Below are 27,755 nucleotides of genomic sequence, written 5' to 3' on the forward strand. Positions count from 1 at the left end.
TTAAGCAAATTTACTTAACTTTAATTGTCGGAGTAAGAATAGGTGAGAGCAAGTTACAGTTTAATATTAACAGCTGTCAGAATTTTCAGACTTAAAAGCCTCTGCACTAATAGCGCAAAACTAAGAGAACTAAACATTTGCAAGAATCAATTACATTAGTAACTCAAGCCCATATCCACACAGGTACCAAAGTCTTGGGTTTAGGAGTCTGTCCCACTTTTAATCTCCACTATGATCCACAAAACTCCCACCAAACTATGGCACCAAATGATTTTAGGCGCATAATGTTTCTGAGCACGTACACCAGTGCCTCTGTCTAGCTCTCCAGATACTGTATTTTCCACCTAAACCCCTGAGCAATTCGTGACCTGGGGGGAAAGCAAGTGTGCATCCACCTTAGTTGTGTGCAGGACCCAATCCCATGGGCAGCCTCTGACTGACCAGATTTTAAATGGGACCTGATGTGGTAGACTCTGAGGAGGTGCTGCTGCCATCCACTTTATAATTTTTAACCCAATAGTTAGTGCACTCATCTGGGATGTGGGAGACCCAGGTAAAATTTACCTGCTCTTACGGACGGTTGGTGGTGGGGAGGAGGATTTGAATCGGGGTCTCCCACCTTTCAGGAATGTTCTAATCACTGAGCTCTGGGATACTCTGATGCAGGGCTCCCTCCATCTCTTCTGTTGAAGCTCTTCCACTGTGGATAAATGAGTGATTGGAGCAGGTGGGCTGGCCCCTGGGTCACTCACCACAAGTGTGTGCCTGAGCCGCTGGACTAGTCATTCTCACAATCTCTCTTCTCTCTCTGACCCAATGACTGTTGCACTGTGGATAAAGACTCAAAAGTCATACAGCAAGAGAAAGAGCACAATTCTATAGTCTACATACAATATCTGAGAGCTCAGTGGCTAGGGCACTCTTCTGAGATGTAAGCAACCCCTGTTCCAATCTATTCTCCCCTCTGGCAAAGGTGGAATTAAACCTAGGGCCTAGGAATTAAATCCTAGGTGAATGCTAACCACTGGGCTAAAAGTTAAAAGGTGGGTGGCACCCCCTCTCCCCCAGCTCCTTTGTGTGGACTGAGCCAGGCATCTAACTCATTCCCGCAACCAGATGAATTCCCATTTGGGGATCACTAAGCAGAGATAGGCACCTGCCTCTGACCGAGGGGTAGGATTTTGCACAATCCCCCCCCACCATCAGTAGCCCCTTACCTATCGCACTGAAAGACGCCTCTCTCCCCCAATTCATTGTATAGGGAGCGTAAGTGCCTAATTCAGGCTTTGTGGATTGCAGTGGTGTTCCTGTGATATTCTAGGTGCCATGATGCTCAGCATTGCAATACCCAAGACCCTTTGTGGATCAAGGCTTCTGTGATTCAAATAAAGTATTTGTGTAACAATTTGAGAATTTTTATATTATGTAGGAACTAAATGCTTTTGAAGGGGGTAGTTAAGACAAGTTTATATTTCTTTGTGACAAATTTTGCCTTTGGTCTGGAAGGCAATTAAAAAAAGTCTTTTGTAGTGACAAGTATATAATTAATCTGATTCTGCTTATTAAAGGTCTCTCTTCCACCCAAGAGAGCAAGAAAATGTGTAGCTGAATTTAGCATGAGCACCTAGATTATCAAGCTTGTTGTGTCTGGATCAGATACTATTTTTTTCCCCAGGGTGGTACATTTCTTTAGAAAGGGCAGGCCAAATTGTTAGACGGACTTTTAAAACCATACATAGATACCTACCTTTCTGGAGCAGTTACAACCAAACATGTAATTTCTAGAAAAATTCACTCCTCTCAAGAATCTTAGTAGCTGTGTTTCCAGGAACAAATTTGTGAAGTTAAAGGTGGGAAACTCCTGAAATGTAATTTAACCAATACAGATACAGCTGTTTAAGCATAAAGTTCAAACACCACTCATCTCACCTGAGGAGAGCCTGACTTTTACAGACAGTATTTAGAACAGCTTTTAGGTTTTGGTCTTTGTTCCACATGGCTTGTTTTAAAAAGCATACAAAGAGACATTAAAAAGAAAATCAATCTTTTCCACAAGATTCAGGTGTAACCAAGATTTCCATCAAAGCTTCCACACTCACATGTTTTGGAATTCTCTCCCCACTCAATCATCAATAAGCACTTTTCTCCTCAGGACACGTGCCAAAATCATAACTATCGATTTTCCTTTTAGAGAATTAAATAATCCACTTGAGTAGTTTGCCGTTTTATCTCTGCTAAGCTACGAAAGATCCATTAATTACCATCCTCCCTTACTTCCAACTGTATTTTGATCTTTGTATTTTATGCTATTTAATCTGCAGTACTAATTAAAAAGATAGGTATGCAGATGTGTACATTTTAACAAACATCTAAAGTTAAATTATCTGTATTAACTGGTTTATAATCATTCCCGGTGTGCAAGCAATATTCACTTTTCACTGGCATGGTTATATAACAAGTGTATTCTTCACTGCCTCAACAAGCAAATGTTTTGAAAATGTGTTATTATTCCAACAAGATTTGCCCAAAGGGTAAAACAAGACAAAACATATGCACGCTGAAGCTTGGTGAAACTTGTGATCGTGTGTGTGTGAGTGTTAGTATAATTTCCATAATAAGGATTTAAAGCAATACTCTAGATGGCAAGTCCCAATGCTGTTTCACACAAGAACCCACATGTTCTAAAGATTACCGAAGGCAGTCCAGCGAAAGCCTCTACTCAGCACCAACTGTCAAGAGGTTAAGAAATAGCATCTTACATATTCAGTTCCCCTCCTGGACAGTGTGTACATGAATCTAACCAGTATGTACAGCAAGAGGAAATGATATGCCCATAGTGCATTTTGCATGTATACACAGCAAATGCACAATTTAAAAGGAAGTAATGCAATATAGGATTTAGTTACTATTTGCCTGTGGGAACCCAAAGGCCAAGTCCAGCCCTCCTTAATGTTTGTGAAATCCGCTGATGTCAAGGGGGCTGCACAGCAGTGACCCATGGCAGAATTTATGCTAGGATGTTAAAATACTCAGATTTCATGGTTGGTTCTTCATCTCTTGCAAACCAATTATTGCTTTTAATCCAAACCAAAACATGTTGTGGAAATTTCATTTTGTTCTAACAACATTTCAGTTATTATTTCAAGTCAGTCAAGGGGAGTTAAATGTTTATATGCAAAAGGTTCACAAGCCAGCTGCTCCTTATGGCATTTCCACTTCAAATCTTTTGTGTTCAGTAGTTTAAACTGAAAGACAATTAGAATTCTTTTCAGAGATATTTGGCATGTTAGCTCTTCAGCAAAGAGCAAATACAAAAACCAAAACACAAACCAACCCAAAGACAAGTATTATTGCAGAATAACTTTTTGCATTTAATATACTACAGAAGTGAGGCTTGTGTATAGTGAGTGGACTTCAAATTTTAGCTCATCTCTGATTTAAAAGGGAGAAGTGCTGGGGCAGGGAAGGAGGGGGAAGCTCGTATCAAACATAGCCAATGCCTGAATACACAGATAACACAGACCGATGCAGATTTTTTAAAAAAAAACCAACATGTTCTATTTTATTATGTTTAGAACATTTAAAAAAAGACCAAAAGGGTGTTTTTTGTTTTTTTTTTTAAAAAGAGAACACACTATCAGAAATACTACTATTCAGTAAAAACATACTAGAGTTTACATGAAGCAAATGCATCGTGTGGTCTCTTTTAGCTGGAAAAAGTCATGAAATGTCTTGTGTCTGCCTTAATTTTATCAAAAGTTACTGAGCATTTTATTTGGAAGGGGTGGTGGTTTGGGGTGGGGGATAACAAAATTTTCATGTTTTGAAACTGCCAGAGATTTTGAAAGCTCACATCAAGGGAGGTGTCTATTTTTTACTGTTCTCAGTTCACAATGGAGTAAGCATGGGAGGGCAAGAAATATGACATTTAAACATTTCCTTGCTTTATATTTCTGCCACACCTTTGGATAAAGTTGTTTGTATTGAACAAAGGCATCAAAGAGCATAGACGAACAAGGACTGAGGCGGATACGAATCCCACATTACATAAACAGCCCTGAGGCTTACCATAACCACAGTAATAGCATTTGAAGCAGATTGAGCTTCTGATCATTTGGAAATGTGCACGCAACTTTTCAGAGCATACAAGAACAACCTGCCTTTTCTCTCTTGTGAAACAGTTACTGTTACTGCACGAAAGAGAGCAGAGACCACACAGAAGAATTGGGACCAAGTCCTGTAGCCCTCACTGAGAAAAGCTCTTCACAGATTTAAAGGCAAGTTTTCAGTGAGCAAAAGCTGAAGGACTTGGCACTTACTGGAGATATTGCACTTGGCAAAAAGGGAGGCAGCTATAAAAGCAAAGTGGCAACACATGCCATGCTGCTGTACTTTTATCCCTTTTAACACTTCATGCTCTTTTCCTGGCATATGGATAACAACGTGACAACTACCTGAAAGACAAATCCATTATTTTAGCCAGAGGAATTTAAGTTAGAGAGAGAGAGAGAAACAAAGCAAAGCAAAACAAACTGTGGAGGGGCTTATGCAATAAGAGGTCTGATCTCGCTATTATGGCCTGGAACAAATGGAGTTTCTTCATTGGCACCAATGCAAACTGCACTAGAGCATCTAAAAATTTTAATCCCAACCAGTGTTTATTGTATAGAAGTGAATACAAATGCTGCAAACAAAAGTTTCCCCAACAGCCAATTCAATGCAACTTCATTAACATCCAGGGTTGAGATATCAACTCCCTGGCTACATATTTAGTACTCCCTTATGATAACCAAGATGATGGATTTGGAGGAAAACACCTGAGGCTAAGGCAGAGAACTGGAATGGACTGGTGACCCACACAAAAGGTCAAACCCAAGCTGTACTTTACCCAGTCTTCAGCTGAATGGGAGGGGATGCCACATCAGTCACTGAAGGAGTTCCTAGTTAGAACAGACAGAGTAGGTACCTGATATTTCTTATGTAAAAAATTATTAACTTGGGCTGGGGGAAGGAATCCAGCCCATGAAGGATACTATCTTTATATCACAGAGCACTGGTAAAGGACACAAATACTGTCTTTTCCTTTCTAGGTTACTATCAAGACATTCCTCACCCCCAAAGGCCCCTTTAGGTTGGCCACGCTGGTGTTGATACTTTATGATAATCAAGTAGTTAATGCCCAGTATCCTTTGGTGACAAATGATATGGACAAGGAAGATACCAAAAAAACAAACAAACAAAAAAACCCAGCACATTTTAAACTCAAAACAATACTTTGTTAAGAAGAGACATGAAATAAGCCAATATTTATTCTTTCTTCTCACTATCCTCAGGGGTAGGGTCTGCTGGAGGCTCTTCAACAGTTGCGCTATTGCTCTCTGAACCAGTGTTACTATCACTAGTTCCTTCCTCTGCAGTACTGTCAACCCCTTCCTGGCCACTCTCCTTATCTTCGGGTGTGGACGTTCCTTCTTCGCCGTTCTGCTGGTTCTCTGTAGTTTCTTCTGGGTGAGCCTCCTCTGAAAGAAGACATTTCTCAGTGTCATTTACACCACTATAGTTGACTATGCAAATACATTTTAGGTGCTAGAGAGTTACAGGAGAGAAAGAATTGTCAGGGATATCTTTGATACTATTTAAGATCAATAATTTACATTGTTTAGAAATTTTTAGTAGTTACTGCTCTGGAAAAGTCTCATAAAACATGCATGCATATATAAGGTACCTTCCACACTACTTCTTAAAAGTACTCTGCAGCCTCTAACCCTAAGAATGGTAGCCACAAATAATAAAAAAAAAGAAAATAAAGCAACAGAACTGCAACTTCCCTACCATGCTCACCTACCCCCAGCTGTTATGACAACAAGCTATGGTTCAGAATGACGCAGTCATGCTTACAATATCTAATTCTTCCACTAGTGCCACCACTTTTGGTTCGGCAAGCAAATTTGACAGTGGGGGAGGTAAACAAGGGTTAAAGACGATAGGTACAGCCAGGGAAGTGCAGCTTTCCCATGTCTGCTAAAAACAGAGGGAGAGCTCCCTCTCTTCCTTCACTGATGCAGTGAAAACTCCCTGTTTTGTTTCAATCTACATTAATGACTAAAAGATAAGGTGAGATTTAGGGAAGGTTTGGAAATCAAATCTTTTCTACTGGGTGCATCACGCATCCTGCGCAATATGCTGTTTTTGTTGCTATACTTTTTTTCCCTTTTCAAAATTGAGGTTATTTAAAGGTGAAAACCCCCTAAACCTTAGTAATGGCCCTTCCTGCATGTTGTATTGACGTAAGAGAATTCTGAAGCCAGTCTTCAAGAGCTGTTACCTGTCTCCATGGGAGTGCTCTCTTCTTCCTTCTTCTCCTCTGTCTTGTTAACTGCTTGCTCTTCCTCAGGTGCTGCATTAGTTTGACTGCGTTCAGCTTGCTCAGCTGCTTCTTTTTCCCTTTCCTCTTGCCTCTTGCGGGCCTGTTCCTCAGCCTGAGCAATTTCAGCTGCTATTTTTTCCATGTCCACCTCCACCTTCAAACTGCATAACTAGCAATCAGAAGAGAAGAGTCCTTTTATTAATCCAGCACTTCGCTCTCTCAGTTTAGCATTTTGGTGTCAGGCAAAGCAGATATCTTGTGCATTAAGAATGCATTCTGAAACAACCCAGAGGAAAACCTCATTCTGAGTTCAGTAGTTCTGCATGGGACAATGTTTGCACCTTGGTTTGCTAAGTTTAAGAATGTAAAATGGAGAGCTCCAGCAGCTACAGAAGTTCAGTTCTATCACAGAGATCTGTGATAAGACTATGCAGCAAAAACAGAAAAACAATGTAGGCCTTGATCCTCAGCTCTATTCAAGGAATACACAGTGCATTTGAGAAGCATGCACACAAAGGTGGCTTTAAACTATCTTTGCTATCTCTTGACCTTGGGAGCACAGTGCTGGTCTCCTTGACTTCAGTTAGACCAGTCTGAAAGCTGCTTTTAATTATGTTGGCTGCCAATAATCCCACTGGGCCATTGCAGAAGCCTGGAATCACCAAGGTACATGGAAGTCCTCTGGCTAAGACTCACTGCATTCTATAGCTCTGGGGCACTACAAAAAATATGCTAGAATATGAACCCTCTATATTTAAGAGCTAGACTGAAGCTGGGCAGAGGACTCTCTTTGAACAATGTGCAACAAGTAGTGTCCTAGAAGGAGAGAGAACATTTTAAAGTTGTACCCTCTTCAGTTCATTGTTAAAGGATTCTGTGCTTTCCAAGAACTTCCTCTTCTTTTCCTGGTGGCGCTCTTCTATTTGCAGGAGCTCAGCTTCCAGTTTTCGCTAAAAATGAAAGTAACCGAGTTATGAAACTTAATACTCAAATATACCAAATACTGGATAAAATGCTTTGATGCATACAAACTATGTAGTTCATTTTTTTTATATCCATCTCACCCTTATGGTGGAATCTGACTTTCCTGATTTGATGCTCAATAGCTGAAATGTACAAATGAGGGAAGCCCCCCCCATCCCTAAGTTGTAGCAATAAGAAATCAAAGAAATTGGATGGATTATATTGTGCCTGAAGGAGTTCTAGGCCCTTTACAAAAACAGAAGATGATAGGTGCTTGACCTGAAGAGCTTGCACTCTTCAGACATGCAATCTGTCTTTCTATACATATACAATACAAATGAAGATTAAAATGGGAGAAGTCAATCGGATGCAACACATATTCCCCTTTCTTTTGCAATTTAAAAAGAAATCTTCACTCTTTCTTGTCTCTGCCTAATTTGCCCAAGTGTTATGTATATACATACACGCACAATATATATCAATCAGCCTTGTCTTTTCAATTGGTACACACACACAGGAATCTGTACAGTTGAAGTTAATTGAATGTGTCTTAAATGTGAGTTATTAGAAACTTACTTATGCTTTTAATTTTCAGTTACAAATGTTAAAAAGGGGGAGATTTGCCACATTAAAAAGATGGCCACTAACAACTACACAGCTATAGGTAACAAGCTACTGAAAGTTACAACTGCACCAATATCTTTAAATCAAAAGCTTTTCTTTACCTGTTGAAGGGTTATAGAACTGCAGAGGACTGTGACGTGATGTATTGTGATAATTAAGAGGTTAATCTACACCTCTTAATCACTACACTTTATCCTTTAGTAGATACAAAATTGTGACATTGTATGATGCATGGGAATCACAAGAAGTTTGGACTTATCCCTTGCTCCTCCCAAAAAAACAGGGAGAGATTAGTTATCTGGGGCATGAAGAATATTGACACTTCAACAAGTACATTCAAGTAGATGATCCAAATGATTTTAAACTTAGAGTCCAGCCCAGAACCATTACATTTAATAAATTTTAGGTAATTAATCTTTACCTGATGAACCATTAAGGACTGAACTTGACGTTTGAGAACTTGCATTCTAGCTGTAGTAACAACGGAGCGGACGTCTGGTACTACACTTTCACTCAGTATCTCACTAATCAGACGGTGGTTCCTCTGGAAACGGGCTGTAGCTGTGTGCTTCATAGAAAATCCATCATCATAATCTGAAACAAAAATTTAACAAGTTAGACAAGTCCCATTAAACTGTATCCTTAAAATACATTGCAGTCTTCAATTCAGCCAGGAACAAAACTGCTGCCATGACAACATGAATAAGTTTTATGTACAAAGATACTAGATTTACAGAGCAGTAAAATAATCAAACTCAATTTTGAGACACAGTATTTTATGTGCTGTGAGATAGCAGAGCATGGGAGCTATGATTTTAGCCAGATCCTACACACAGCTACAAACTGATCTATTCGCTTTAAACAGTAATCAGTGCCTATGCCAACACACTACTTTTCATGTATCAAGAACAAGAGAAAAACACACCACATTGATTATACAAATTCTGATAATGAAACTTCACAATTTACGGTGCTCACTACAATAAATTCCTCATTAAAATACAGACGAGAGTTCAACAAATGTAAAAACTTTGTGCTTCAAAACTAAAGGGCCTAGTTTGTAGAGGTGCTGAGCACCTGCAGCACCAACTGAAGTAAACAGAAACGGCAGATGCTCAGCAACTCAGGTCCTCATGTAAAAAAGCCACACTAACAAAACCTACTCTAAGTTTGTTCACAGAAGCCAAAGCATTTAATTAGTAAAATCACTTGCTGGAAAAAAAATTGAGATAAACATGCATTAGAAGCAAGTTATAGGTCAATAAATGTCAAGTGCTAGTCTCCTGCTTCTTGAGGGAGGAGAAGAAAATACCAGAGAAAGGTTTGGTCTCAAGCCTATGACGACCTGTCTTTTTTTGATACATCTGTAGAAGACAAACTACCCCAAAAAGCATGTGACAGACCAAAGAAATTTTTTCCTTAATTAAAATGGAGCTTTAGCTCTGTGGCAAAAATCGGGAGTTTAGGCAGATGTTATTCTGAGGATTATATAAAACTAATATATTTTTTATTTATTTATTTATTTTTATAACAGTTGTGAAACTGTTATATTAACCAAATATTATTGACTGTACTAGATATTCACTTTAAAAAAAGCAGAACAACATTTTGAGACAACACCAGGAAAAAAAATAAAAATCTCTCCATGATTATTAAACTGGTTCTCTCTTATTTTAGGACTTGTCTACAGGAATGTTTAGTTCAGGCCAAACAGATGGCTCAATCTACCCTGCACTAGCCTGCCACAGTTTGCTGTCTGTTTGGAAACAGCTGATGCGCATTATCAATTCATTAATGCACTTTGATCTATTTCTTTTTCAAGATGGACTAGATCAAAGCACATTAACGAACTGTTAATGTACCTTGGCAGCATCCACAAGGACAGTTAGACTACAGCAGGCTAGTTGAGCTCCATTCCCACTCCAGCTTGCCACAAACTACATTTTCATGATGACATGCCCTTAGTGTTTTCAATAGTCCCATCACTGTAATATCAAAGAGGTTCTAAGCTTTAAAGGATGACAGTCCTCCTGTGCTTTCATTTTCTACCATCGTCATCACTGAAAAACCTTTCCCCATCTCCTTTAAATGTCTACAAAAATGTCTTGTTATTCTAAGTTCTGTTTTTTATTTTACACAAACTTTCCCAGTTATGGGATACATGTTGAGATTGTTGCTCCACTCTTTACAAAACGGGGGAAAAAAATTGAAAATAAGTTCTGTTATGCCAGAAATTCTAGTACTGAGAAGGCCAATTTTGATTGAAACTCAGACTGAATATTGCTTTTCTGGAAGAAAAAAAACCAAACAAAACAGTTTCACATTTGGGATGTATAAAGTATTAGATTAATTTGAAAATAAAATTAAAAGTGGAAAATAGTAGGAAATGTGGCAAAGAGTTATTTCATAGATTTTCAGGCAAACTGAGACCTTTATCATCATTAGCCCTAGAACTGCACCAAGTGATTCCTGAAAGAAGCCCATACCTTCTGTTTTTTGCATCAGAACACAACTTTTAGAAAGCCATCCAATCCTGATTTAGACTTCAACTGACTGAAATTTATAGGTGATGGATTCTCTATTGTTTTACTACCCTTGCTGTTAAAATTTTAAAAGTGCTTAATTTCTACTCTGAATTTGTCTAGCTTCAGCTTCCAACCACTGGATCTTGTTATAGCTTCATCTTCTAGAAGAAAGAGCCTTCTACCATTAGAAAACTACAATCAGCGATATGTGATTTCAGTAGGAGATTGCAAGTCCCCTTCTATGCTGTCAAATGGTGGAGCAAGTATAACCCACTTCAGTGGGAGATGCACCTGGTTATATCCAAGTTGAATTTGACCCAGGTATAAATCAGGTTGAATAGCAGGCTGTGAAATGCCAATTGCTAAAAAATCCCAGGCACATTCATGTGTTTTACACAGTTTATACTGCATATAGTGGAAAGTGCTATTTACCACGGGAATTATCTCATGGCTGGGCTTGCTGGGAAGGGTGGGGGGGAAGAGGGTGTAATTGCCTGGCTGCATTTTTCACTCTCAGGTTTCAACAGATAATTCAGTCAGCCTTTTAGCATAATTTTAAAAACTGAAATTGACAATATCTTTGCGTAACTTTTCTCAGTGGGTGTGATATGGATGCCAAAGTGGTATTTCCTTTCAGTTAAAGAAAGCATTTTGACAGTTTCCTCATTAAGTTGCACTTTGTATTGACAAGTTATATTTTGATTGACAGAAGCAGTTGAACTTAAAAAGGCTTACGTGTGTTCAGTCACCAGATGGAATAAGTCAAAAGACAACAATCAAGTAGAGTCTGTCAGAACTACCTGCTGCGCCTATTATTAAAGTACAACATTCCATTCAAGTAGGACTGAGGGAACCCTATGCAGTATAAGGTACTGCGTGGACTAAAATAGGTCTGGATTTTGTCAGAGGTCACAGAAAATGTGAATTTGAATAAAGTCAGTGAAATCTTATAAATGGTTGTAAAAATACATATGATTAGGCCTCCAAATTAAGTGTTGCCACCTGGTTCTGTGACCCCGTATGCTACGTTGCAAAGCCAATCAAATTTGACCCATTAGCTCCTCCATTTCCATTTACGGAGGGGCAAATGGGACAAAACCTGAGTGGCACTGCAACCCCTCCCCGTGCACAAGGTTACAGTGAGCAGAATGGGACAGGAGCTGCTGCTGCATGGTGAGTGCAGCATGAGCTTGCTCTCACTCTTGTGTATGTTACTGTAGTGAAAGCTACATTCCCGCCCCAGCACCTCTGCTGTGAAATTTAGAACGGAAATTTTTAGCAAAATTGTAGCCTAAACCACAAATAACCAACTTGTCAAGTCTGAAACAGGCATTTTGAAAATATTTTTAACAGGGTTGCTACCCACACCATTAGAGGTTTACAAGAACTTTTTAAGAGTAGCCTGGCTGCTGGTGGTCAATTCAGTCGTAAGCTTAAGAAGAACAGCTGTGTACCTTAACATGTAGTTTGAGGTAAGATGATTCTGAAAGTTAGTACTAAAGTTATACATTTCATGTTTTCTTTGTTATATGGTGTGCAAGTGTTTCCCGTTATAGTCCAGGAGTAAGTCAGTGAACTATTAAGTTTTAAAAATACTGAGGGAATAAAAACAGCTACTTGAAACTTACTCTAGATTTTATTTCCCATGGTGAAAATATACCTCACCAAAAGTGTATACAAATCTCCTTTCTGCTTACCATCTGGGTCTTCTGCTGGTTGGATGCTCATATAGGGTTCACCTTTCTCCATGCGTGATTGCCTTTGTCGGCTTTCCTCCTCTAACGCAGCCTCAGCCCGACTCTTTGCGTTGATGTAGGCAAGGTAAGCAGGCGAGTTATGGTAGGCCTTCATGGATTCATTGTACTCTATCTGAAATTTGATGGATATTGTTTTATTGAAATAAAAACTTATCTATTGTACCCTGGCAGCCCTGTTTTGCTTACTGACATCAGCCCAATGGTCCAAAAGGACAATTTGGTATAAATAATTTGCCTCCCTTTCTACTGCATTTCTCTTTTAGGTACATAGACTGAGAGACTAAGGCCAGAAGGGACCATTGTGATCATCTAGTTGATCTCCTGCACATCACAGGCCATGGAACCTCCCCCATTACTCCTGCAATAGACTCATGACCTCTGGCTGAGTTACTGAAGTCCTCAGATCTTGATTCAAAAAGACTTCAAGTTAGAGAGAATCCATCATTTAAATCTAATTTAAATCAGCAAGCAACCCGTGTCCCATGCTGCAGAGAAAGGCAAAAAATCCCAGGGTCTCTGACAATCTGACCTAGAGGAAAATTCATTCCTAACCCCAAACATGGTGATCACTTAGACTCTAAGCATGTGGGCAAGACCCATCAGCCAGATTCCTGAGAAAGAATTCTCTCTAGGGGAAAGAATTACACAATTACTCTTTCATATTGCTCTTGATTTAGGGTGCACTACTAACTTGAGTGGTGGTGGAGCATCTAGACACAAGAGCAAAGAAGAATTTAATTCTGGGAAGTCTTATGCTATCCTCACTGCTATAATTAAAGATTAAATCTTGCAAGCAATTCTTTGTTTTATCTGTAACTACTGTAGAGTCATCCCATGTTTCCGATTCTATCACTTCCAACTACTTTACACATCTAGAAATTCTGAGAGTTAACCTTGACCCTGATCTCCTCTCCTCCCTCACTCCAATACCTCTTATCTCAGAGTCTGATTATCACCTCCTCCAGGACAGGACCAAACCATTTTTTATTTTTGTCACTTCTATCATCATGTATTGAAATTCTCACTTTTCATTCTTTTATTGTGTTCTTCAGTCCATCCCTACACGTGGTTAGGGGTGATCCAGACAGTCTATTTTCTCACTTCAGGTAGCAGAATTGTATCACTCCACCTGCTTACATTGATTTACTGCCCATTTCAACCACTTCTTTAAATCTCACTTTTAAATCTTGCTTTACAAAATCAAAATAAACATTTTCACAGAAATGTAGGGCTGGAAGGGAAGTCATCAATTCGAGCCCCCTGCACTTAGGCAGGATCAAGTAAATCTAGGCTACCTGACAGGTGTTTGTTCTTAAAAATTTCCAAAGATGGGGATTCCACAACCTTCCTTGGAAACCTATTCCAGAGCTTAACTACCCTTACAGTTAAGTTAGATCTCAAGAAAAACTTTCTAAGTCTTTCTTGCTGCAGATTAAGCCCATTATGTCTTGTCCTACATTCACTGGATGTGGGAGAACAATTGATCACAGTCCTCTTTCTAACTACCCGTAATATATTTGAAAATCCCTTCCCCAGTCTTCTGTTTTCAAGACTAAACATGTCCAGCCCATTTAACCTCATATAGGTCAGGTTTTCTAAACCTTTTATTGATTTGTTGCTCTCCTCTAGACTCTCTCCAATTTATGCACATCTTTCCTAAAGGGTGGTGTCTAGAATTCGACATAGTACTCCAGCTGAGACCTCTTGTGCCGAGTACAGTGAGACAATCGCCTCTCGTGTTTTACATAGAATGCTCCTCTTAATACACCCCAGAATGATGTCCTTTTTTGCAATTGCATCACATTGTTGACTCATATCCAATTTGTGATGATCCACTATAATCCCCACATAATATTCTGCAGTACTACCGCCTAGCTATTTATTCCCATTTTGTAACTGTGCATTTGATTCTTCTTTTCTAAGTGTAGTACTTTGCACTTATCTTGGTTGAATTCAGTTCTCCCATTTGTCAAGGTTGTTTTAAATTTTTTTCTTGTCCTCCAAAGTACTTGCAACCCTTCCCAGCTGGGTGTCATCTGCAAATACTTGCGCATACTTTCCACTCCACTCCATTATTCAAGTCATTAATGAAAATATTGAATAGTCGGAACCAGGACTGACCCCAGTTATAAATACACCGGCCCAGTCTGACAACAAACCATTGATAATTACTCTTTTGAGTATAGTCTTTCACTTGTTTTGAGATGCTCTGTATTAAAGGTCAGTTATACGGTATGATACTGCTGTATGTACCTGAAGGTGTCTAACTTTTAACTAAATTAGTCCTTTTTAGTGAGTTAAAAGTAGGAATCCTTGATTTTGTTTCAAATGGCAGAAACCCAATTTAAAATAATTTTTCTGTTGGTTAAAAATAGTAAAGTGATATTTTGAATGAAAACAGTTCTAAGCACCTATTTGACCAGATTACCTATGACCTCAGATGCCTGAAATTTTAATACAACACAATAAATGAACAAGAGATGTCAAACGAACAGCTTGTAACTGTCCTACATAACTTTGGATATCTATTACTGTAGCAGCCTTGCAAAACTTTAAAATTATCAGCAGAGACACAAAATATATTATTGCCCTTTGTCATGATGATCAATAATGAAAAACTAATGATATTTTACTTGCCCATCAAAAAACAAACAACAACAAAAACATTCTGGCAGAGTAAAGTTTTGCAAGGCTGTCCCATAAAAACCAATTCTTATATACATATTCATAACTGACCAGCTGAAGCTACAGAGAATCAGTTTTGTAAGAGGATTTAGGTGTGGAAAAATCAAGTCCACTCATAGTTAAAATTCCTACTCAGTATAAACATTTCGAGTATGGTCTAAAAACTGAAGTCCCTGTTGACATATGATTATTATTATTAAGATGCTTATCAGTATACATAGGGCTTAGTAAATGATATACACATGCCACCATATAGGAAAGATGAAATTTGATTCTCAGAGTAGTTTCTAGAAGAAAAACATCAAACACCACAGGATGGAGGACATATTGTGGGGAACAATCCTGGAAAGGACTAGATGACCTAAGAAGTTATTTTCTATTTATATGTACTGTGAAATGTTAAAAGGTCCCAATTCAGCAAGGCATTTAAGCATATGCTTAACTTAGAGCATGAGAATACTCCATTAACTTCAATGAGACTACTCATGCTTAAAGTTGGGCACTTGCTTAACTACCTTGCTGCACCAGGGAACAAGCTTAACTCTTCTGTGACAGTTGTGCCAGGGACATAAGATGGGAGAATCAGCATTAATAACAAAAGATTTCATCCCTTACCTTTTCTGCTTCATATTCATTCAAGTACTCTTGCTTCTCCTCATCAGTGAGATCTCGCCACATCCCTCCAATGATCTTGCCAATTTCCCATAACTTCAAGTCAGGGTTGGATGCCTTCACTTGATCCCAGACCTTAACAGAAACAGCTGGAGCTTTACTACTGATATGTAAACACTTCCAAATTAAATGTTTTATGGTATCATCTTAGTATACTTTCAGAAAAGATCACTATAAAACAAAACTGTATTAAGAAAAAGTCTGGCTACCTCCAGTGATTACTTTTTGGGGCAGGAAGACAATAGTACAGTCATCTACTGAAACTGGCAACAGCCTGATTTATTGACAATAGCTTCAGTTGTGAATCTTGCCCTTAAATCTGTGAATTCTATTCTAAAATGCACATCACTGTATCTCTGGGAAAAAATTAAACATTATCATGCAAACATGTCCAGCAGCATTTATGTTCAGATACACGACAATGTGCATTGAATTTTTAAGATCAGAACTTGGACCTTCCTGTATTCAAAAAGTTTTCAGTCATGTTGATCAATTGCAATTCCAAAACGTTCTGATTCCATCAAAAACAAGTTTCTAACTTTATATAAAAAAGAAAGCTGCCAGTGTTATTACTTGCCATGTATGATTAGGAATACTATTTGACTTGATATGCAGCGGTGGGAGGGCTGTTGACTTAATTCAGACTGCTGGTAAAGACACTTTACCAGAAGCAGGAAGGCATGTATATTTCCTTCTGGCTCACCCACTCCTTGAAACTGGATCACACACCCTTCCCAAGCCGAAGCAGATTCCAGACTCTGCACAATACTCCCATTGCCTCTCAAACAGTTTATAAAATAATAAGGTAGTGCTGCAGGTTAGGTAGGTGAACACACACATTCCTCCCACTGCTACTCTTCAGGTCTAGCTATGCCACTGTACTATACAGAGGAAGTTCCGACAATACGTGGATCCTTGACAACAGGGGCAACGGTAGTAAACAACCATTTCAAAGAAAATCTTAATTTTCCCTCCCCTAACCCTGTAGATAAAAAAATATGTAACAGGAAAATTGAGGGTGCTGACCTTTTGTTTGGGGGATAATTTTTGTTTTCCTAGAAGGTGGCATATGTTTAGACCATTGTTACCATTATTCTGATGGGGAAAGCAACTGTGTTTTAAAATTCCCTTGCTGAATAAGTAATCTCTGCAGGTTGTTAGAATTTAATAGAGTTTAGAAGTTGGAACTAAAATAACTAATCAATTGTTGGCATAAACTTAACCTTTAATGCTACTTATTCAACCTAAATCCAAAACACTGGGTACCCACCTTCCTGCTGTACCTCATGTAGGGCATCAGAGGCTTATCTGGTGGCTTTGGGGGTTTGGGAATTGTAATACCAGAGGAAGCCTATAAAAGAAACAAAAACAAAACGGATAAATCCATTTCTTAACATGAAAACTAGGCAACTTCAATACATAGCAGTCTGGGAATATAAATACTCTTGTATATTAAATACATGTACAGGTACTATAACTGGTCCTCATAATAATTTGCCAAATTCCCCCTCCCCTGGCCCCAAATGTATTTGTCCAAGTATTAGTTTGAAAAAGGTTACTCAATAAAAGTCCAACAGGGGACAATTTTCTAAAAACCAAAAGAGACAGCCTCAAAATTTGCTTCTGTTCACCGGCTCCAACAGCTTGTTTTCTCAATTTTGATGAGAATGACTGTTATGGTACCTGCTCTGACAACTAAAGAAATTACTACTGGAAAAAGGATAAGGAGAAAGTGTGAAAGAGCAGGAAATTATCTAGACATTCTTTCATTCAGTCCGTTTTAGAAATACACTTCTTCAATGAAATCTTTCAATGGGAACTTGGGAGTCAATCCAAATATTAAAAAACGTCCCTATGAGACTGATCCCTCAACCTGTGCATCATCTGTGTCCAAATTGCATTGTTCTTGTCCAAATTAGATTGTGAGCTCCTTGAGAGACCTTGTCTTCCTTTACGTTTGTACAATGCCAAGCACGTTGCCTGCACTTAAAAAAAAAAAAAAAAAAGAAGACACTAAACAGTAAGTGTTATTGATTGAAAGCTGTAGCATCCACTTATTCTTCTGTTCTCTTCCACCTACACACCATCTCAGTTAAAAAATAGTGCATTTATAATAAGACAAGGTTTGTTCCTCCTGGAATAGTATACTGACATCATCTAGTTTATAACAGCTGTAGATTCTAAAGGCCCCAATCCTGCAAACACCCATGTATGGGACTATTTTCACGTCTAAAATTAATCAGGCTCAAATAAGTATTAACAGGATTGGGGACTGAGGTTCCAAAAATACTTGAAAATGGCCAATAAGGTTATTGTTCAGTGTTTTTGCTTTCAGTATTTTTAATCCGGATATTTTTGTTTCACTACATACATGAAACAATGCATACATACTTGCATAGAGTTATAATGTACATGAGGTGTATGCATTACCAAATGTATACATATATACACACAGAGATGGATTTGAAAAAGATTAACTGAAACTGTTTAATGCTTTTAAATTAACAGGAATTTAAAGATACCATACATATTAATATATGCATGGCAGAGAAAGCTGTGTATGCTTATGACATACAGAAACAATGAAAAGTCTGACAAATCTAACCTATTCATGTATTCAGTAACATAAATGTAAGTTCAGACACTACGTTCAATCAAACGCCAGCTCATACCTTCACTACAGGGCAAGGGGGTCTTTTCTTTAGGCACCTTATTAAACAAGCTGAATTTATGGAGTTTAAAAAGGTATACTGCATTAAATGGCAACATCTATGGATTAACTGACAAATTCTTATTTGTATTACACTCTGAAGAGACTAGAAGTTGTGTAGATAATTTTTTTTTTTTACACCTTTGGAAAGAAATTACGTAAAAATGAAAATGATCATTTTTAAATTAATAATTTAAAATAGTGTAGGTCTACAGTTTTTACAGTAAATATTAGGTGAAAAGTGTGCATTTAAAAATTTTATTTTCTTTCTTGCCTGTATGTGAATCATGTTCTGCATCTTCACTCAAGCTCAGAGGTACCCCGTATCAGTACATTTCCTCCCACTTTATGCCAAGTATTTCTTAAAGGGTCTACAAAGCATCCACATTTCATCCAGCCATGGAGGACAGAAAGCAGGCTCCCTCATATTTTATTGACACCACTCATTTGGTTGGAGAAGTCACTGTTGAATCTGGAGATCTGATACTAACCATACAAAGTAAGACTGGAATGGAAAATAGAAACATGGGTTTCTTACATGGCACAATAGTGCGATGTAATCACCAGTTACAATTTCTAGTTTGGAACTTGCCTTTCCTCTCGTTCCATACCTATAATCTCAATAAAATGTATAATTCCCTCCCTCCAAGAGGAAAATATAATCCAAACCCATATTTAAGAATCTTTCCTTAAACGTGCAGTGATCACTGAGGCGTCAAGCCATGGAATTCCAAAAAGACAGACTTTCCACATCTCAGATGGGAATAATAGATCTCTCTCGATCTATTAAATCGAAGCTTATTTTCCAATACAAGGCTTCACAATGAAAGGGGGGAGGTAGGAGAGGAGAGAAGATGGGGAAAAAAAATCCGAGTTAATTTTTTCTCTTTTATAAAAGTGGCAGCAGCCAAGATTCAGAAGAACCTAACTCTAAAGCCATTTCTGGTCAATTCCTGTTGTTTGCCGGATGATGTAATAGTTGATTCTCCTACCGTGACCCGGCTGTTGGTGCCCGGGTTCCCTCCCAGCCTGTAGTTGTTGTAGGCCAGATGGCTGTATGGATTGTATCCCACAAACCCTGGTGTGCTGGGCATTTGCTGATGGAAACAAATGAGACAAAAACACGAATGAGAAATGAGCTCAAACGAGGAAAACACAGAAATGAAAATGATCTGCAATATGGCATGCAAAAACAACTAGAATTTAAACAAGCAAATGAGGTGTAGTAGTTGGTTTCCTCTCAACATGTGAAGTACTCCAACAGAAACCTGTTCAGGAAACAGGATTTTTAGCTGAATGTGTTACTGTAAATTCAAAACTGTCATTTGATGTTTTATTATCAGGCGTGCAAACTTTTAACATGAGTGTGCCGTATAGCCTGCTTATGGCTATTAAAGTTTGCAGACTTTTCATAAGTGGCCAAACAATTCAGGAAGAATCTAGTATCCAACGAAACAAAACATACAAAGCAATACAGTGCATACGATTATGTGGAAATCACCAACATCATTCATTATGTGCACCAATGGAAGCACAGGCTATTGGACAAAAAAGTAAAAAACCCATTGATACTGATAGTAGAAGAACAGTGGTTCTCGAAGTGCAATCTGTGGACCAACAGTGGCGTATGAAGCCATTCCTGCAAAATTAAATGTTTTAGAAATTATGCACCGGGGAGTGCAAGGGGATTTGATTAGAAGGCTGGAAGAGAAGGTGATCCATAGAGGTATCTTTCCCTCATGAAGTACTCTGCAGAATTAAAGAACTGGAGAACCACTGCAATGGAATATACATGTTAGATACATTTTTTGTAGTTATCAAATCACTATTTAAATTGCTTCTAAAACAATTACATAATTTAATTAACATGTCCATATCCATTCCAGCAATTAAATTCAGTAGGTCAGTTTGTATACATGTCTGTAATAGTGTGGGTCATTAAATTTGGTTTCTTAGGGATTCATTCTACTCATTAAACCTTCAACCGTTACTGTCTCATTCTCTGTCTTTCTCTCTTCAAATTAATTTCCGTCTTGCCCCTTCTCCCTGTTCCCTTAGTTTCTTTGTTAGAAACCCCCCCGCAGCTGTTTCACAGTGAGCTAGTCTCACCCTCAACTGTACTGGTGGTACCACCCCACTATAATTTTTCCTTTACAAATCTTTGTATTTTACCCTACTCTGTTCCTTGATGGTTTTAAACCTCAGCCATGCAGTGTCTAGCCACATTCTTCAGCAGAGTTGTGGTCTTAATTAGCAACACATGCTGGAATAATGATTTAAGGGGTCTCAAAGTACACTCTGTCAGTGGGATGTATTAGACTGCTGTTATAAACACAGTTAAAATGGAGTTCAGTGTTCATAAGAATCAAGACGTAGAGGCTCCATATCAAAGGGAAGAGTCTTATAATCGGAAATGCACATTCACGTTATAAACACTTCAGTGCAAAAATACATTGACACACTGCGGTCAATTTACTTTGACACAGAAAACACAGTATCTGATGAAGTGAGCTGTAGCTCACGAAAGCTTATGCTCAAATAAATTGGTTAGTCTCTAAGGTGCCACAAGTCCTTCTTTTCTTTTTGCAAACACAGACTAACACGGCTGTTACTCTGAAACAGTAGTAAAGTTACACCTTACTTGCCAATCTTTAAACATTAATGTGTTTTACTGTTAAGCCTCTCAAACACAAGCAAAGCAGTTGCCATTTATTCAAATTTGTCATATGTAACTACTGTATGTAAACTCACTTTTCAATAAGCAGCCATTTCACTACAAGATCAGCAGTGTATGAAATATGCCTAAACAAATTATATTTTATTAGATCTCTCCTCCAAAATAACTGGACGCTATAATGTACAGACCTTAAGTCTTTATGGTTGCAAAACAGACAAATCCAATATTACAAAAAAGAAAAACACCACAGAAATGTTTATTTCATGCACACTGTCTCAAGTAAAGTGGATTAATGCCATTTTCAGTACTAAGCACAGTAAGATTTGGTAGTGGAGGAAAAAGGCAACAGATGTGTCTGCTTTTCTGTTTTATCAACTACATTCATAGAGCGTAGATTAGATTCTCAAGTACTGTACATGAAGTACCGTGAGTAGTACAGATAGATGATGTACATAAGATAGGCAACACACATTGCTAACTGCACATCTGAGATCACTCTTTAAAAGACATGCTTATTTGACTAAAGAAAGTAGCACATCTGAAAATGAACATGAACAAACAAACACTGCATTCATGGAGAGCCCCACTGAAATCAATTGTGTTCCAAACATATGCAGGGACCTGCGTGCACAGATCTGATTGCAGGATCAGGGACTGTCACATCAATCTGAATAGTAATATAAAACCAAGTAAGGTATTTGCAGAGCAAAAAAAAATTTTAAATAAAACTTTGGACTCAAGCTGTTACCCAAACTGGCACACTTATGCAAAAATAGTCCATCCCACCCCCGCAAATTTATATGGGAAAGTTTACAAATTTCTTTGACACCAATTATATATTTCCTGCTCTCCAACCTCTTTAAATGTGGATTTTTGTTTAATAATAATAAAAAGTTACATATTTCCTATTTTGTAGTCACTGTCTACAGGACTGAGGAAAAAGTAGATCCTAAGAGCACTAATATAATTAAAAGGTCTGTTGACATTTTCTTTGGCAAGCTATTTCACTTGTGCCTCAGTTTACTCTTCTATAAAATGTGGATAATACTTTCCCGTCCCCACAAAGTGTTGTGATGTTTAAATTTGTAGAGTGTTCCAGTCATCGGATGCAAGTTGTTATAGAAGTACAAACATATTTTCAGATGCTTTCCTGACCACATTATGTCAAGAAAGATTGAATATTATGTAATAAAATTTTCCAGGTAAATCCTCAACAGATTGATTCCTTTGCAAACAGAAGTACTTACTTTATACTATGTGAGAAACTTTATTCACACAATGCTCACATTACACAATGCCATGGATTTCAATAAATTTAAGTAGTAAGATTTTCATCATGAGGGTTCCATTATTCTGACCCAATATAAATGAAAGTTTGCATAATTCTACATAACTGTGTGAATACCACTGAAAAACTATAAATACAAATTTAAACCTACTGTAAAAAGTACAAAAAAGTATGTTAAAAACTTGGACCGACATTAAGCTTTTAGAGGCAATAAAATTTAGAATTAAGTATGCTACTTAGTCCTTAGTTTACTGTTATATCAAATTGGAATATTTATAATGGATACATGGTTATCAGGCCCAAAGCCTAGAAACATTCACCCCTGTATTTAACTTTACTCATGTAGGTAGTCCCACTGTCTTCAGTGTAAAGTTAAACACAAATTTAAGTGTTTGAAGGATCTGGCCTTAAGTATTGAGTGAGTCTTATCTCAGTTTCCCCACCCCTTTTTAAAATTTAATTTAAATGCTGAATGTCATTTCAACAGTTCAGTGCAAATAGTCTTATGTTCATAATATTTTAATATTGGTAGCTGTGACTACCAAATTATTGTCTTAAAAGCCAGACTACCAGATTTGTGTTAATGAGAAAATTCATTATACTTACGGTTGTGGGAGCAGGGGTGGGAGGTGGGGCATAGGATGGCCTTTCTGTTTAAAAGACAAAAGCAAATACATAACTTCCTGACAACTCAGATATATTATGCATACGATATCCAAAAGTGTACTAGGCACACAACAATAATTTGGTAAGAAACTTATGATAACAAGACAGATCCCTGTCCCAAAGAGTTTACAATCTACATTGACAAAATAAAATTAAAAAAAAAGGGATGGAAGAAGAAGAGATGCATTTTAAAAAAGGTGACACCAGTGTCAGGTTACTATTCTTTTATTTAGATGTACTGGGGTAGGGAGAAATGTAGGAAGAGAATTAAAAAAAAACTGTGCTAGCCACCACGGAAATTAAAGCATACTAGATTTTCTTCAGAGGCAAGGAAATGGATTTGAAGTGTAGAGTTTGACATGTAACAGTATGCATTAGGATGAAGCAATTGTAGGCTAAATTTTACATTCAGTTGTGCAGCTCACCCCCTCCCCAAGTGGTTTCATTCATGGCTTTCGGTAGCATATAATTGGCATTAAATAAAAGCATGGAGAGGGAGCACATCTTTTCCTACTTCATTTAGAAGTTGCACAAGAGTAACTGAGTGCAGCATTTACACAATTTATCTTTATTAAAGAAGGAGCAAATCTCGTCCCTTGGTGTGGAAGGTCCTGCCCATTGGAGGGGGAAATTGTGGGGACAATAAGTAAGGGAGTATGAATCCCAAAGCCTAACTCCATTGGTGATCAACACATGCCACTGAGGTAGGCATGATGGGATGCGTCTTCTGCCACTATGGAGGACATACCCAGACAGCAGAAACTATTCCAGCCTTAAGACTGAAGAAATGGCTACAGAGCAATTCTGCAGCTTGTCAGGTAGGATGCTTGTGTGTTTCTTTCATCTTTTGGACACTTAAAGAAATCCTCAGTGCACAGCCAGGGCTGTGCACTGTGGCAATATCTAGTACCAACTGATTGGTAGTTCACTTATAATTACTGTATATGATAATACATATAACACATTCCTCTTAAAATGAGCCTGGTCCAGTAGCCCTTTTTCATGTGACAGCAATGGGATTATTCATATAAGTAAAGGCTGCTGAAACAGATCTTTACTTGTTAAATTAAAAAAAAAACAAAAACGTACTTGACATTTTGGTATATAAATTTTCAGCCAGCTGACATTATATCTCAAATTCTGAAAGACAAAAAGAGAACACAACGTCAGACTATTAAAGAGAACAATTTTTGTTTTCATGAACCATTAAAACTAAGACCATTATAACTAGAGCATCTGCTTTTCAGGGTTTATTATTTTCATTTTTGGGGGGTTATTTTTAGCAATTTTGAGGTTTTATGTATATATGTCCAATCAGTTTTTTTTGGGGGGGCCGCCTCTTTGTATATACTGTAATGAGTAATCTGTGTAATATTTCCTAATGTGCTTTAATGTAGAACAAACAAATAGCATGTTAACGCACACAAGGGAACCTTTAGCACACACCAGCACGGTCTACATAGACCAGGTAATGTGAGTATGCTTTAGAAATCACAGCCCTATAATGTGTACTGCTGCTATGTGTAGACAAGGTCTTAGATACAAGTAAGCATTTCCAATGTTTTTCCACAGTTTATTGGATAAACATATTTCTTTTTTTTTTTTTTGGTATCTGGAGTGTTTTATTAATGTTTAAGAATATAAGAATGGCCATATTGGATCAGACCAATGGTCCATCTAGCCTGTCTTCAACAGTAGCCAGTACCAGAGCTTCAGGGGGAACATACAGAACGTGGCATTTGGACTGATCCACCCTGTCTTCCTCTCCCGGCTTCTGGAAATCAGAGCTTTAGAGCTGCCCTGAGCAAGAAATTGCATCTCTGACAATCTTGGATAATAGCCATTGATGGAATTATTCTCCATGAACTTACCTAGTTTTTTTTTTTTAAACCAGTTATACTTTTGGCATCACAAAATCCCCTGGGAATGATTTCCACAAGTCAATTGTGCACTGTGTAAAAGAGTATTTCCTCCGGTTTGTATTAAAGTTGTTCTTTGCTGGCTAAAACCTAACTTAAGGAGCCTTAATTATAACAATGTATTGCAGGTAAATTCACAAATTTGTCAGCTCTGAAGTGAAAGAAAATAAACAACTTCCCAGAAACTAGGCCTACATTTTCTTGTAGTGACTGATGAATTTTTTGTAAACTAGCTTGGCCCTTAAGGCTGAACTACTAGGATTAAATAAACAACTCTGAAACTGAAATCCAAGGTTCGTCTGATCTTCCTTGTAAAGATTTTACTTGTGCATCACTTTTAATAAAAATTACAGTACTATATATTGGATTTCAATTACTTGTCTTATATGGCTGGCTTCAAGGACTGGATATGAATACAGGAGTGTGCGCATATGGTATCCTAAACAACAATATAAACAAGTTCATAGTAATACATTGTCACATGGCTAAATTGCACATCAGAGTAACAGGAAAAGCAAGTGTACCTGTTACAGCTAGTAATGTCATAGTCAATGGAAGCTGGGATTGTGCAACCTGTTGCAGGAGTAAACCCATACATGTAAAATAACAGCAATATCCTGCTGGCCTCTCTCATGAATTAAATCCATTGAAGACTTGAAAGAGCAAGATTTGGGCAAAATCCTGTAAATGCTCAGCATCTGACATTATTAATGTTTATGGCACCAAATACTAAGACTGCTATGCACATGCTTCAATTTTGAACTTGTGATTATTTCCACACATAATGGACAACTTATGCATGTAAAGTTCCAGGCATGCTTGAGTATTTGTATGCCCAAGGCCTACAGATAGACTGCATTGTTGACAACACTAGACAACCCTTACTAAAGAAGTTGCCATTCCCACACAAAGTCCAATGAAAAGAATGCTTACACAGATCAATTTAAAATGCAGACCCTACTCCAGAGCAACAGAAAGATCTAATTACTCATCCAATTTTGGGGAGAGTAGGAGGGAATGTGCTAAATACACAAATATAATATTTAATATGCAATTCCACCGCCCCCCCCCTTTTTTTTTTTTAAGAGGCAGCAGATGCTAAGCACTCTGGTGACTCAGGTCACTTCTAAACACAGGGTTTCAAACCCTGATAATTTCAATCAGTAACATGGTACCTTAGAAAACCAGACCCACTGCAAAAAAAATGCCTAACTACAGCAGGGGAACTTGCTTAGAGGAGGATAGTACCGGCCTCCTCCTCTACCACTTTTGGGATCCATGTTGGGGATGGGGAAAAAATGTTTTTGACTACCTTTCTTCCATCCCCCATGGAGGGGGTGTGAGGTAGCTCCCCCTCCCCCTAGGAAGTGCGTGGGTGGGTGTGGTGGGGGAGTAGCTCCCCCTCTCCCAGGAAGAGTGTGGGGGGGTAACTCCCCCTAGGGGGGGCGTTGTGTGGGTGGGGGGCAGCTCCCCTTCCCCCTAGGAGGTGCGTGGTGTGTGTGTGGGGGGGTAGCTCCCCCTAGGAGGTGCGTGGGTGTGGGGGGGTAGCTCCCCCTAGCACGGGTGTTGTGTGGGTGGGGGGCGGGGGGCAGCTCCCCCTCCCATGGGCGCGAACGCGGGGGTGGGGATCGTCTCCGTCTCTCTCCCTCAGCCCCTCCCCACCCCCCTTCGTAGGCCCAGGCTGCCGCCGAGGGGAATCGGTGATTGCCGGGGCAGAGGCCCCCGCGCTGCAGGCCCCGCTCACCGCCCAGCCCCACCCCTCCGAGGCTCACCCGCTCCGGCGCCGGCCTCGCCCTTTGTTCCCAACCAACACCGGTCTCCCGGGTGCCCGGGCAGCGGCGACTGGGGGAAGCCGCCTGCCCTTCCGCCTCAGCACATTCCACACGGCATCCCAACTCCCCCGCTCTTTTGCTCCCGCCCCGGGTTTACTCCGAGCCAGGCACCTCCATACACCACCGGGGGATTTTTATCGTTTACAATAAGGGCGGGGGGAGGACGGTTATTCTGTGGCGAATCTGAAGAGCCGAGCGGGTAAAGAAAGCCAAGAGGGGAACAGCTTCGCCGGGCCGGAACGCACGCCACGTGACGTGACGCGACGCGACGCGACGCGCGGCGCCCACAAAGCGAACGGAGTGACGTCAGGAGAGCCTAGAGACGTGTCGGGCGGAGGTCAGGAGCCAGGGAGCACGTGATGCGCGCCTGCTGGACGGGGGCGGGGTGGCGCTTGAAGCGTTGGTCCCTCCCGGCCTTTACAGTTCGTCTCGCGCCTTCAGGGCCAGCTGGAGGGCGGGGGGAGGAGCTGGGCTTGGCGCCTTTTTCTCTCTCGCGGCTGTTGGTCTCGCGCCTCCCGCCTGGCAGCCGTCGCCCGAGGAGAAGGCAACGGGTTGGGTTGGGCGCCCTTTCCCTGCCTGCTGGCGCTGCCCCTGGGCGTCCCCTCCCGTAGGGTCCTGTCAGGCCCCGCTTCGTTCCTCAGGAAACAGCGGATGCGGGCCCCGCAGCTCTGCCCTACCGCCCTCTGTTCCCGTACCCCCCTGCTCCCTGGCGCGCAGCGCTCATTATTAACACAGAGCGCCCATTGGAGGCTGGGTGCCCCGGCATGCGGTACTGCCGCGCACGCTTCTTCTTAGAACCCAAGGTGCCCTGGCACAGCTGCCATTACAGGAGGAAGCACCCAGGCGTGGGGTATTGCCACGCGCGGTTATGATTATAATGCGAGATGTCCCTGTGCCGCGTAGGGTTACTGCTGTAATATGAGACGCTGCCTCAGATGCCCCTGTCGTAGGGTTATTTTATAGACCGAAGCTTGCCCCACTCAGCTAGCACTCTAAAAGGAGGTGCCCCGAGTGAGGCAATGTGGACATGGCGTCTGTTAATTGTATGAATTGATACAGAGTCTGAAGCA

The 27,755-nt window shown here is 39.6% G+C and overlaps 1 protein-coding gene across 4 annotated transcripts; it reads right to left on the reverse strand.

Moving 5' to 3' along the window:
* SMARCE1 (SWI/SNF related BAF chromatin remodeling complex subunit E1) lies at positions 1–26,895 on the reverse strand. Of its 4 annotated transcripts, none has more exons than XM_084615898.1 (11): positions 26,626–26,895; positions 24,024–24,074; positions 22,875–22,918; positions 19,233–19,400; positions 16,864–16,944; positions 15,537–15,668; positions 12,177–12,348; positions 8,376–8,548; positions 7,216–7,317; positions 6,326–6,536; positions 1–5,519 (listed from the first exon to the last, which is right to left on the reverse strand). In XM_084615898.1, the coding sequence occupies exons 2-11, from the start codon at positions 24,028–24,030 to the stop codon at positions 5,308–5,310; spliced, it is 1,302 nt and encodes a 433-aa protein (XP_084472024.1). In that variant the 5' UTR covers positions 24,031–24,074; positions 26,626–26,895; the 3' UTR covers positions 1–5,307. The 4 variants fall into 4 exon arrangements, with proteins under 4 accessions (XP_084472024.1, XP_084472026.1, XP_084472025.1 ...); XM_084615900.1 differs by having other exon boundaries at positions 19,296–19,400; positions 26,626–26,894; XM_084615899.1 differs by lacking the exon at positions 26,626–26,895 and adding an exon at positions 25,378–25,399.
* Between the last annotated feature and the right edge of the window lie 860 nt (positions 26,896–27,755).

Source organism: Lepidochelys olivacea (assembly GCF_965140295.1).
Source record: "Lepidochelys olivacea isolate rLepOli2 genome assembly, chromosome: 27".
In the NCBI taxonomy this organism is placed as follows: domain Eukaryota; kingdom Metazoa; phylum Chordata; order Testudines; family Cheloniidae; genus Lepidochelys; species Lepidochelys olivacea.

Coding starts and splice junctions, on each gene's coding strand:
- SMARCE1 (XM_084615898.1), bottom strand. Junction 12,349..15,536: donor ATGAATATGAAGCAGAAAAG/GTAAGGGATGAA, acceptor ATCAAATTTCAG/ATAGAGTACAATGAATCCAT. Junction 6,537..7,215: donor TTAACAATGAACTGAAGAGG/GTACAACTTTAA, acceptor TCTGATTGCTAG/TTATGCAGTTTGAAGGTGGA.